Consider the following 13,386-nt stretch of genomic DNA (forward strand, 5'->3'; position numbering starts at 1 on the left):
CTCTCCCTCTCCCTCTCCCTCTCCCTCTCCCCCTCCCTCCCTCTCTCTCTCTCTCCCTCTCTCTGCCCCTTCCCCATCTCAAAATAAATATTTTTAAAAATTGATTTTGCTGTGTTCCATAATTTTTTGGTAAGTTGTTTCTCTATTTCATTGTCTCAAGATATTTTTTATTTTTCTCTTGATTTGTTGGTTGTTCAGAAAGATGTTCAGAAGCATCTCCACATAATTGTGGATATTTTGGGTTTCTTCTGATAATTTACTTTTTTAAATGTTTATTTTTGAGAGAGAAAGAACATGAGTGAGGGAGGGTCAGAGAGAGAGGGAGACACAGAATCCGAAGCAGGCTCCAGGCTCTGAGCTGTCAGCACAGAGCCCAAGTGGGTCTGGAATTCATGAACCTCGTAATCATGACCTGAACCAAAGTTGGACACTCAACTGACTGAGCCACCCAGGTTCCCCTCTTGTAATTTATTTTTAGTTCCATATCATTGTAGTTGGAAAAGATGCTTGATATGACTTACATTTTAAAAAATTTAGTAATACTTGCTTTGTGGCCTAACATATGACTTATGCTAGAGAATGTTCCATGTGCACTTGAGAAGAATGTGTATCCTGCTGCTGTTGGATGAAATGTTCTGTACGAATCTATTAGGTCCATCTGGTGTAACATGTAGGTTAAATTAGATCTTTAGACACTTAAAATTTTTTTTTTTGTTTTTGAGAGAGAGGCAGAGAGAGAGAGGGGTTCAGAGGATCCAAAGCGAGCTCTGTGCTGGCAGCAGCGAGCCTGATGTGGGGCTCGAACTCACAAACTGCAAGATCATGACCTGAGCTGAAGTCAGATGCTCAACTGAGTGAGCCACCCAGATGCCTCCTAAGCACTTTAAAGAAGATACTGTTCTAAGTCTTCTGTCTTTTATAGTTTCTGTTGGTCAGCTATCAGTCTTATTGATGCTACTTAAAAGTAAGCTGTCTTTTTTTATTTTGTGGCACCTTTTAATGTTTTTATATTTGATTGTTAGCAGTTTTCTGTGGTATACCTGGGTATAGTTTTTCTTTTTTCCTTCTGGGGTTCATAGGACTTTTTGAATCTATAGTGATGTCTTTTATTGGTTTTGGGAAATTCTCAGTTATCATTTCTTAGGTATCGCTTCTGCCCCCTTCACTGTCACCCAAGGATTTCATTTACAGATACATAGGGCTTCATCACTTACCCTCTATGTTGTTCTTCTAGTCTCCCCATATTTTTGTGTATCTTTGCTGCTTTCTCCATATTTTTTTTTTTGATCTAGCTTCTGGTTCTGTAATTTTCATTCATCTGTGCGTCTTTTCATTTTGTTCTAAATTTTGTTATTGACTGTTCCTTGTTTCTAGAATTATGTGGTTCTTGTTCAAATTTTCTGTGACCTTCCTTACTCCCCACCCCAGTTTCTAGTTCTCTGCCAGAGTTCCCAGTCTTTTTAAATAACTTTACGTACACAGTACTTATAGTTACTTTAAAGTATTTAATAACTTTACCATCTGGAGGCCATGTGACCCTATTACTTTAGGCTACTTCTGTTGTCACTTTTCAATAGGTTGATCCAAGTCCATGAATTTCACTTTAGATATTGCTGTGGTTGCATCGTACAGATTTTTATATGTACACATTTTCTCATTCACTTAGATATTTAGTCATTTCTCTCTTTTTATATAGTGAGGACTGTTTAAATATACATATTTTTCATTTCCAAATAGAGGGGAAGTTTGAAGCTACCTTCGTAGCAGATTTCTAAATTTATTGTGTTATGAGAACAGGGTATCTATCTTATTCTTTTGCATGCTTTTGTTTTTGCTCTTCTGACTTAAGATTTTCTCTTTTATTATTCAGAAATATCCTCTTAATGTTTATAGATGTACTTTTTAAAATTTGTCTTCTTTGGAATTCAGTGGACTCTTTAAATTCATGGATGTCTATATTTGGGAAAATTCTTGGCTATTCAACTGTTAACTATATACCACTATCTTTTTAAAATAATTTTTGTGAATAGATACTGGAATATCTACATCTCTCCTTCATATCTCAACTTTTTCTTATATACATTTTACCGTTTCCTTTCTTTGTGATACTCTGGATATTACCCAAGGAATTGTTCCTTGTACAGAGAGCCACCCCCCCCCCCAAGCTTATGATAATAGTGGCAGTAGTAGATACTTAAGGTTCTCAGGCCAGTGCTGTTCCTCATTAACCCCCCATTTGGTTGTTGACCTTAAGTACTTATTTTTTACCCCTGATTTTGAGATAATATTTTTCATGTCTTTTCCCCACTATTTTCTATCTATGAAGCAAGTCTGTGTGTGTGTGTGTGTGTGTGTGTGTGTGTGTGTACTAAAATCTTGGAAGTGTGTGATAAAACATTCTCTAACAAGAGAATATAGGTGTTTGTGCTTACTCTCTAACGAAGGCTGTATCCTAGTTCTAAAAAGCTGTACCTTTTTAGATTATATTTTAAACTTACATTAGAACTTTGGGTTTTTTAGGCAAGTTTAAAGTTGAACTAAAATTCTATTCTGGGCAACCAGCTATCACCAGGCTCGATAGGCTTTTCACCTCTACCTAAGAATCTTCTCACTATTTTGCGACATAGACGAGTTCATCCTGTAAAGATTGTTCGTAGGTAGCTCGTCTGGTTTCGGGGGGTCTAGCTTAAGTTCTCTTTGTTAGAATATGTCTAGCTAACTCATTATGCAAAAGGTACAAGGTGTAAGCTTTGCTGTGTGATGCTTTTAATCCGTTCTTTCATCTTTCCCTTGCGGTACTGTCTCTATAGCGCCAAATCAAATTTCTATCTCCTATACTTTTATGAATTGTTGAATGTTTTGGTTTACGTGCTTGTGTTAGTTGAGTTTGTGGTTGTTTGGGCTAGGTTTGGCTCAAGATGGTCAGTTTAACATGAAATCTTCTGGGCGTAGGCCAGATGCTTTATTTAAGCTACATCTTGTTATCCAAGCACACTTTCCAGTATGCTTACCTTGTTACGACTTGTCTCCTCTTGTGTTTATTATGAGTTAAATAGGATTATTAGGTTGTGTGTCACTTGAGGAGGGTGACGGGCGGTGTGTGCGTGCTTTATGGCCCGATTCAATTAAGCTCTCTGTTCTTAATTTACTACTAAATCCTCCTTTAATCCTTAATTTCATAAGAATTTTCGTATGGAAGTGTTCTGGTGCAGAAAATGTAGCCCATTGCTTCCCACCCCATGGGCTACACCTTGACCTAGCTTTTTTATGTCAGGATACTTGTGCTTACTGTTCTTCCTTTTTAGGGTTTGCTGAGGATGGCGGTATATAGGCTGGATTAGCAAGGGGTGGTGAGGTGTATCGGGGTTTATCGATTATAGAACAGGCTCCTCTAGAGGGATGTAAAGCACCGCCAAGTCCTTTGAGTTTTAAGCTGTTGCTAGTAGTTCTCTGGCGGACAGATTTGTTTAGTTATCTGTCTGGGTTTAGGGCTAAGCATAGTGGGGTATCTAATCCCAGTTTGGGTCTTAGCTATCGTGTAGTCGGATGTGTTAAAGCTACTTTCGTGTATTATTTTCACATTAACTGCAGCTTTTTACAGCTTAGTTAAGGTTTAACTTTATCGTTGGGGTTTGCTCTATAACACGCTTTACGCCGTATATCTATTAATTTGGGTTAATCGTATGACCGCGGTGGCTGGCACGAGATTTACCAACCCTGTTTAACATGGCTTAGTCGAACTTTCGTTCATGGCTTAATTTTTACCACTGCTGTATCCCGTGGGGGTGTGGCTAAGCAAGGCGTCATAAGCTACGTATGTGTGCTTGATGCCCGCTCCTTTAGGTCGGTTAGTGATTTAGAGGGCATTTTCACCGGGATGCGGAGACTTGCATGTGTAATCCTGTTAATAACTAATGGAAAGGCCAGGACCAAACCTTTATGTTTATGGAGTCTGACGACTCATCTAGGCATTTTCAGTGCCTTGCTTTGCGTGTTTAAGCTACATTAACGTTAATTTTATTTGTCTGGGTCGTTGTGGTTTGTGTTACGGTTATTGGAGGTTAGATAGGGACGAGCTAGAGCGAGCAACATATATCTATAGATATCCACGAACAGCTAGGATAATGCAGATGTTTAGATTTGGTGTTTATTGGGTTGTGGGGATCTTAGATCTGCACTCGGGCCTATAATATAGGTCAGAGCAGACAGGCACAGCTAGCTGGGGCAGAATCACAGCTGGCCCCTGAACAGGTTTGGATGGAGCAGCTAGACTCCACCTGCTTAACTGTCAAGGCTGGCCTTGGTCATTTTTGTCCCCTCACTCTAACCCAACCCACACTTTACATGTCCCATGGTTGGGATTTCACTTACCTATGTATTGGCAAGAATTTATCGTACTTTTAAAAAGGCACATAAGCATAAATTACAAATAAAGCCTGCCTTTGATAAAGAGCAAGTTACAGTTCTGTGCAACTGACCACTCTTCCGCACCAGTAAGCTGACAAACGTCCCAACTGTCCCGAAACGGTATAGATCTCTCTCTCCCTCTCCCCCTCCCCTTCTCTCCCTCTCCCCCCTCTCTCTCCCTACCTCTCTCCCCCTACCTCTCACCTTTTCTTCTCTATCTCCCCCCCACACACACATAAACACACATACATATGTGCAAATATGTATATATTTATACCTAGGGATATAACCATACGTAAGACCATTTTTTTAAATAAATGCCATTACACAGTATGTATCATTTGTCAACATTGTGTTTTAATTTAACTTAAAATTGACTGCAAATATCTAAAATTATGGTTCATCTGTTATGTTTACAAAATTGATTATCATATACCACATTTTATTTATTCATTTTTCACCCTCCCTCCCATTCCCAACGCCTATCTGGGTACTTTTGAATTTCTGCCACTTCCCACAGTGTTGCAGAAACACCATTAGACTTGGCTCCTAAAAACATGGAGCAAATGTTTCTCTGAGGATCAGATTTTCCCCCCTAGAGTTAATTTGAAAATACAAGAGATTATTTTACTCATGCCTTTCGTATGCCTAATATGTATGTCCTCATTGGCACTTAAATTTCTCTACTAATACGTGCAAGAAAGTAGGCTGTGACTAATGTCACTCGTGTTCTTAGGAGCACATGGTGCTATATTCACCTGGATTAATTAATTGCCTCTTTGTGTTGGGTTTCCTAGTGTTTCTATTACAAATATCTTCAAGTACAGATGATTTTTAAGTTGTTCCACTTATAATGTCTAGAAAAGATGGCATTTCTTTTCCTTTATAAAGTTAACATGTAAATTGCATTTGAAAATGTTAGATGCTTTTGTGAAGATGGTAGGAGGTGCTGAGTGTAGCCCGGTTGATTCCTGTTTTCCGTTCTTCTTTGCAGGGACTGTGTTCTTAGGTTTTCTTTTCCTCACTCCCTTCCTTGCATATTTGTTCTCCTATATCCTGTTCTTTGGTAACATACTTGCATATTCTCCCCTTCTTAAATATTATGTTACTAGATTGAATTTCATTTACACATTAGTTCAGGATTATTTTTCTTCTTGTTCCCAAAGTTGAAACACATATACAGCAGGAATTCCTCCTGCGGGAGGTCCAGGCTTGTTTTGTTCACTAACTAGTTTTGTGAGCTTTTTGCAAGACTTTGGATATTTATTTAAGTAATCTATAAAAAAAAAGAAGGCCTAAATAAAGGATCTTCAGGCTTTCCTCCAGAAACTTCTTTGATCAAATTCAAATGTGTAATAGTGAGGAACCTGAAGAAATTACTTATTGCCTTTGGTGTAAGCACTGATGCTTATTTATGTGTATTAAGATTTTTGAACTGTAAACATGTAGAATAGATTGTAAAGTACTGAAAGCATATGTTTTGTTTTATAGGTGTTTGTTTTGTCTTGCTGTTTTGAAATTAAATCAAAATGCCAATAAGACCAGATCTCCAGGTATGTAGTTCTAAACCAAAAGGAAGTATTTTAATTCCTAAAATCATTTTGGTTTATTTATAAGTGTTAAGTGCTATATTTTTAGGAAAAACTAAGGCTACTTGTTTTTATGAAATGGTCTAGAGTAGAGTAATTAAAAATTTTTAAAAAATTAACGTTACTATTTTTATGAGACAGAGAGAAAGAGAGAGCGAGCGAGCAAGAGCGCTGGGGAGGGGCAGAGAGAGAGGGAGACACAGAATCTGAAGCAGGCTCCAGGCTCTGAACTGTCAGCACAGAGCCCGATGCAGGGCTTGAACCCATGAACTGTGAGATCATGACCTGAGCTGAAGTTGGACACTTAACCAACTGAGCCACCCAGGTGCCTCTCAAGAGTAGAATAAGTGAAATGTTATTCTTTAATTTTTTCAATAAATTTGTTTTCAAAATCTATTATTACTTATGAGGTATGAAAGATGCTGGTTATTTACATATACCTTTTCCATTGAAAAGAATTACACAGTGATGCATATATAACCAATGCCTGGGTATTTTTATGTTAGGATTTAAAATTGTGAGATACTAGCATTTAGGTAAAAAGTTTTAATATATCTATTTAACATGTATGTAGTTTACCACCAAATCTGGTGATCAGATTATAGTATAAAAATTCCTTATTAGTGATGTTATACTTTAGTAGTAAGAATAGATTTTGTAGAAGTTAAAAATGTATAGTATAATTCTTACTTAAGTAAATTATTATAATATGTAATTCTTAAATTATATTGATTTGTAGTTTCCAAACAGTGCTTTTATCTGTCTTTAAGCCTTTTTAAAAAACTAAACCTCATTAAGAAATTTATAGTCAGATGTGTTAGGATTTTCTCTATGGTGATAAGTATTAGTTACTATATAGTTTATTTTACTTCTTTTATTAATAGGGTCTTTGTTTTAAATTTTTTTAATGTTTATTTTGAGAGAGAGAGAGGGAGCATGCGAGCATGAGCTGGGGAGAGGCAGAGAGATGGACACAGAATCCAAAGCAGGCTCCAGGCTCTGAGCAGTCATGACAGAGCCCAACGTGGGGCTTGAACCCATAAACTGCGAGATCAACACCTGAGCTGAAGTGGACTCTTAACCACTAAGCCACCCAGGCACCCCAGGGTCTTTTTTCTTTTTTCTTTTTTTTTTTTTTTTTTTTAATACAGTGAATTGATAAAGATCTGTTGAGAATTTTCATGTGAAGAGAATTCTCAAATTACTAGACTGCATAAAATGACTAATTTTGGTTTTGGTTCAATATTTGTACCATTAACTATATTTCTCTAGCAATTGGAAAAATGCATTGATGATGCTTTAAGAAAAAATGATTTCAAACCTTTGAAAACACTTTTACAAATTGATATTTGTCGAGATGTGAGGATTAAATGCAGCAAACAATTTTTACACAAGTTGGATGACCTTGTGTGCAGGGTAAGTACTCCTTTTCTTTGAATGATTATTGATATTATTAGATAGCACTCTACTTTCTAGGAAGAAATACTCCATTAGGAGAAATTAATAAAAAGACTTTGGTAAATTGGCTTATAATTGTATAAGTGCTCATTTTTTTAATGTTTAATTATTATTGAGAGAGAGACAGAATCTGAAGCAGGCTCCAGGCTGTGAGCTGTCAGCACAAGCCTGATGTGGGGCTCAAACTCATGAACCCACGAGATCATGACCTGAGCTGAAGTCGGACACTTAACCGACTGAGCCACCCAGGTGCCCCAATAAGTGCTCATTTAAAAAAAAAAAAAAAAGTCTTAGGAATCCCAAACAACATACTGGACTGCTGTTTCTAAATATAACCTACAAAGAGCTATTTACATAGTGGAGCCATAATTATTCATTGTTACCTAAATTGGAGAAAATAGTCTCCCTGATTGAAGTTTGAGCAACTTTTAAAAGCGGTCAGCATATTCTTCATGTTAATAGGGCCAGAGCTTGGTGATAAACAAAAATTATCCACAACCTTGGACATGATTTATCATATATAAGGTATTTTTATACATGAGAAAAAGTGATTATTGACAGTCTCCCGCAGTATGAGATTTGTTTGATGAATCTAAAAGATTGAATAAAAATTGCTTTTATCTGTTAGTTAAATACAGAGAGCTTTTTAGAATGGAAGGTAACTGATACATTGTATCATAGTCTAAAGTCTCAGGAATTTATACAAATTTACATTTTTATTGAGTTTGTCATTCACTGGCTGGGTGGCTTTAGGCCTTGCTTTTCTAAACCACACTTTTGTACTTTGCAATACGGATGTTATGATAATGGCGAACTTTCAGGATTTGTGAGGGTTATAAAGCTCCTAGCACAATGCCAATTCCATACTGTTTTGTGTTTATAGACATTTAAGTGTATACTTTTTGTTTCAGGAGCTCAATAAAAAGGACATCCAAACTGTTTCAACCATTTTGGTTTCTTTTGGAAGATGTAGTAAAAATATCAGGATATTGGGGCAAGCTGGACTTTTAACTATGATAAAACAAGGACTAGTCCAGAAGATAAGTACAGAATGTGTAATGTTGATGTGTGTGTATGTGTGGGGGGGTATGATTAATAAAATATATGATATTGATGTGGGGGGAGTATGATGAATAGAGTGTGTAATATTGATGTGAGGGAGTATGATTAAAGGTATGTCATTTAATAAAATTAATGGCTCAAACAGTTGAAAAATGAATTTGAGAACTTTAAATAAAACTTTTAGATAAAATAAATATTTTTATAACCTGTGTTACATGTTACAAACATAAAGATCAAAAGGACACTGTACACAGTCTCCTTGATGATCATGTGAATTTAAGACAAGACTCCCTAAGGCCTTTATGTGCTTTATTTTCTCTTATCGGTTTACTATCTAGCTTTATTTGTTTTTCTTTTTATATTATTATCTATTTCCTGTGCTAGAATGTGGGATATTGATTTTCATTTGTATTGTTCATTTCTATATACCTAGCACTAAGAACAGTACCTGGGATGTAATATATACTCAAATATCTGAATTCATTAAAAAAAATAGTATTAAAATAAAATGATTAATTAAAATAAATTCATTAAGGGGCACCTGGGTGGCTCAGTAGGTTAAGCATCTGACTTCTGCTCGGGTCATGATCTCACAGTGAATGAATTCAGGCCCCATGCAGGGCTCTGTGCTGACAGCTCAGAGCCTGGAGCCTGCTTTGGATTCCGTGTCTCTCTCTCTCTCTCTCTCTCTATCTGCCCCTCCCCTTCTCACACTCTGTCCTCTCTCTCTGTCTCTCATAAACGAATAAAACATTACAAAAATTTAAAAAAAAAACAATAAAATAATACTAAAACTTTTCAAAAAGGAATAATGCCAAAATAATTTACGATGATAATTTATTTTCATCTGTTAATGAATGTACCTGAACTAGCTATTTGAAGGAGGAAATAAAGGTCTTCTACCTAGAATTAAGATTAGTTCATCCATTCCCATCTAAACAATAGAAAAAGATACTGAGATACCAAAAAATGAAAACAACAGATGTTTGAAAACATAAACTTATTTTCATATTATATTGGAATTTAAAGTGTTGATATTTATTTATTCCTAGGTTTACTGTTTATGCAAAATTAAGTACATTCTTAAAATTATTAAAAATGAATTCAAAGTAATTAATATGCACATTTCTTTTTTTACATGATTGCCTGGTTTGACAAATCCAAGGAGATTATTCTCAATCGAGGAAATTCAAAAGATGAGGCAGTTATAAATATGATAGAAGACTTATTTGATCTTTTGATGGTAAAAAAATCACATTAACTGATCTTAGAAGCCTGTTTATTTAAAAATTGATTTGTATTCTATATCTCCTGAGCCTAAAAGTCACTAACAAATTGGTCAGTGACTTGATTTAATTAGTCTATTCAGATTGTTTATTATTTAAACAATAATAAACAATTATTAAATTATTTATATGTTATTTAATGTTATTTAAAGCATTTATCCTGATTAATTAAATAGTTAATAAAGTTAAATAATTACATGGTGAGTTCAAATGTGATCTGTTATTTTAATACTATTTTTAACAGCTTATAATACAAACTAAATATTCCTTCTTTTTCAGGTCATATATGACATCAGTGATGAAGGTATAAACATTTTACTTCTATTAAAACAATAATTTAGTCTGAGAATTTTAGTATAATTTTGCAATCCTCATAGTATTGTGCTAATATTAGGAATCTACTATTTAATTCAAGGATCAACAACCTTGTTTTGTGAAGGGATAGTAAACATTAGAAGCTTTAATTAAGACCAAGAAAAGGAAAGTGAGGATGTTCTATTGTATAGCTACTTATATAATAAGAAAGAAAACAAATACCCAAAGGTGCTTTATTTATACAATTCAAAATATTATAAAATTGAGTACAGTGTTTTTGAATATAGGTCAACTAATGAGAACAGTACTCTTGAGGGGATGACATTTCACTTAATTAAGGCTCAGAGTTAGTGTTTGCTGTTATCAGAATTCACTGCAAGTGTTCATTTTATTATGCTTATCTGTAATGAGATTTTATGTGTATTGCATTAGAAAATGTCTCTTCATGTAGATAACACCAAATACCGATATCAGTTCATGTGCATGGTTTTTAATTGAGCATGTTCATCACTTGGAAAGCATTTGTAGAAGATTAGATTCTTTTCTAATATTTCCCTTTTAGAATGTCATTGCATTGCAGATGAATGACTTTCAACTGAAGGTTATGTAGAAACCTCTCAATTGCACATTTAAATGGATTTTGAAATACAGGAATGTCCTTCGCACTTTATCAGTGTCCAAAAATGCTACTCAGCCTGTAGTTGGAGCTTGGAGAAAATGTACTGCTGTAAATTTGTGTGGGAATGGAGATATCACTCCTTGTTTTAATTTTTGACAGCCTGAGAAATGTATGAAACGGTTTGGCATTACTTATGATTCAGATAACCTTAGTTTCATTGAAATTACTTTAGTGAAGTATGAGTTTCTCATATCTGCATGATTTTGCCTTGTAATTTGGAGTTGAATTCATTAAGAAACATCAACTCTGCAGCCCATGCTAATTACTGAAACCATTCAGTGGTAACTGATGTTGGCTAAGTTCATGAGAATAAGTTTATGAAAATCACTTTGATACTGCCGGCTTAGTGAAACGTGATTGATTCAGATATTTCCACAGAGTCACCTGCTGATGAGTAATACAACCATACAAAATGGGCAGTGGGGCAGATTTTGTTTGTGGGCAGTAATTTGCCAACTCTTGATCTAATGGGACTAGATTTTCAAAATGTAGAACACATTACAACACATCCTCGCTTGTGAGTGGCCATTGTTTTGTGCCAAGCAATCAATCCAAATTATATTATCTCTGTTGGTTGAGGAAGAATTACCTAGGATTGGTCATTGAGGCTGGTGAATTATTTGTAATCGTGAAGGAACAATTTGCCTTCAAAACCAAAAACTTTTAAAAGCTCAATTGCTATTTATTTCCATAGTAGTTAATGCTACCTTTTCATTGATGGCAATGATGCAATTGATGTAACACTCTAGCCTAAATTCTTAAGTTTTTAGGGAAGGAAACAGTCCTAAGGCACCAGTGAGTATGAAGAAATCAAAAAATTTTTTAAGTAAATCATATCTTTTTTACTTCATTGGGTGATTTTTTTTCCTCTTTTTACCTTCAATGTAGTCACTTGGGAAAGTTGTATATTTTCTGTTGCAGTATTGCCATTATTTAAAATTATTTTTTAACTTGCATTATGAAATAACATGTGCCAAATTCCTCTGAATGTATTTAGTATTGATAAAAAGCCTTCTCTTTTTAGAATAGGGTTAACTTTTAGAAAAAGCTCAAGATATTTATATCTTTATATTGATGAGAGTTTATGGCCATTGTGGAATTTTCAATATATAGTAAAACCTTGGTTTACAAGAATAATTCAGTCTGGAAACATGCCTGTAATTCAAAGCACTTGTATATCAAAGCGAATTTCCCCTTTTAGAAATGGAAACTCAGATGATTTGTTCCACAACCCAAAAATATTCATATAAAAATGATTACGATATTGTAATATAATACAAAATAATAAAGAAAATACAAAATATAAAGAAAAACTAACCTATACTTACCTTTGAAAACTTATGTGGCTTAGATGAAGGAGACAGGAGAGAGGAAGGTAATCGTGTAGGACAACTTTCACTGTCACTAACAGAATCACTGCTATCAATGGAATCCTTTTTTTTCATGCAACATAATCAAGGAACCTATCCAGTGACACTTTCTTTTGCCTTTTGAGGATTTCACAGAAGTGTGGCATTGCATCGTCGTGAAACAGATTCATTGCTTGCACTGTATTCTCGCACAGAGAGTCGTGACACCGAGACTTTTTTTTATCCAGGAAGCAACTTTTATTCGTGCCGGCACCGCTCAGTTGGGTTCATACCCAAAGAACTGAGCGGCGAACGTCACGTGACATAGTTTTTTATACGTTTTTCTATTTCTTTGTCTCCCCCTATATGGTAACACACATAAACCTGCAGTCTGATTAAGTTGTCTCAATTTACAAGGTCATGAGGCTGTTGTCACGTAGGCACATAGGTTACTTGGAAGTTTTCTCTCCCTTTTTTCCTCTCTCCTTAGGGAGGGGACCCTACCACAGCACTGCTACAGCCTTATTCAGGTGGTGCTTTTCTGCAAAATTTTGTACTGTTTCCCACATTTTACAGATCTCCCTAATTTCATTTGATGTGAGGGATTCCTCCGCCTTTTTCTCCTGCTCTTCTGCAGATAAGATACAGATGTAGACTTCTTATATGGTCTTGCAGTTTCAGCTACTCCCATACCTCATTTGTACTTGTTGATGGTTTCCTTCTTAACTTCCACCATAATCATCTCCTCCTTCTAACCGCCTTTCTTTTCAACCATTGTATATGCTCAAACAGATGTTGACTACAGTACAGTATTAATAAACTCTTGGGTTAGCTACTGTATTTACTGTAACTGGCAGTAAGGCAGCAGAAGAAAGGATCTATATCTGCAGGCAGCCTGACATAGAAAGAAGCAAAGCATTCCTGAGCTCGCTCTTGCCTGGAAAAGCAAAGGACTGTTGATAGGTGCTTTGAAGTGACAAAAAATATACCCCAGTGCCAGTTGTGGACACCTTCCAATGTCCTGAAAAGTCACGGATTTTCTGCCAAATAGTACGCCCTGAAACTGAGCATCTGAGCATGAGAGATGGTCACCCGTGATCCTTCAGAGAGAGAGAGAAGATCATGGCTCAGCTGTGATCATGTGACATTTGGCAACACATACTACTCGTATGACCTTGCTCATTTATCAAGTTAATATTTATTAGAAATAGAGCCCTCACAGAACACATTACTTGTGATCA

The 13,386-nt window shown here is 35.6% G+C and overlaps 1 protein-coding gene across 8 annotated transcripts in view; it reads left to right on the plus strand.

Annotated features, from left to right (window-relative positions):
- The window catches only part of SYCP2 (synaptonemal complex protein 2), a 79,610-nt gene that overhangs the window by 7,890 nt on the left and 58,334 nt on the right, over positions 1-13,386 (plus strand). For 7 of the 8 annotated variants that reach the window (XM_039236980.1, XM_039236983.1, XM_039236982.1 and 4 more), the window contains exons 2-6: positions 5,899-5,960; positions 7,269-7,412; positions 8,366-8,494; positions 9,655-9,759; positions 10,082-10,106. In XM_039236980.1, the coding sequence (XP_039092911.1) occupies positions 5,937-5,960; positions 7,269-7,412; positions 8,366-8,494; positions 9,655-9,759; positions 10,082-10,106 (427 nt within the window). In that variant the 5' untranslated portion in view covers positions 5,899-5,936. The remainder of the gene's footprint in view (positions 1-5,898; positions 5,961-7,268; positions 7,413-8,365; positions 8,495-9,654; positions 9,760-10,081; positions 10,107-13,386) is intronic. The other variant, XM_039236987.1, reaches the window with a different exon arrangement.

Source organism: Hyaena hyaena, unplaced genomic scaffold (genome assembly GCF_003009895.1).
Source record: "Hyaena hyaena isolate Hyena2069 unplaced genomic scaffold, ASM300989v1 scaffold_118, whole genome shotgun sequence".
NCBI classification, from domain to species: Eukaryota; Metazoa; Chordata; class Mammalia; order Carnivora; family Hyaenidae; genus Hyaena; species Hyaena hyaena.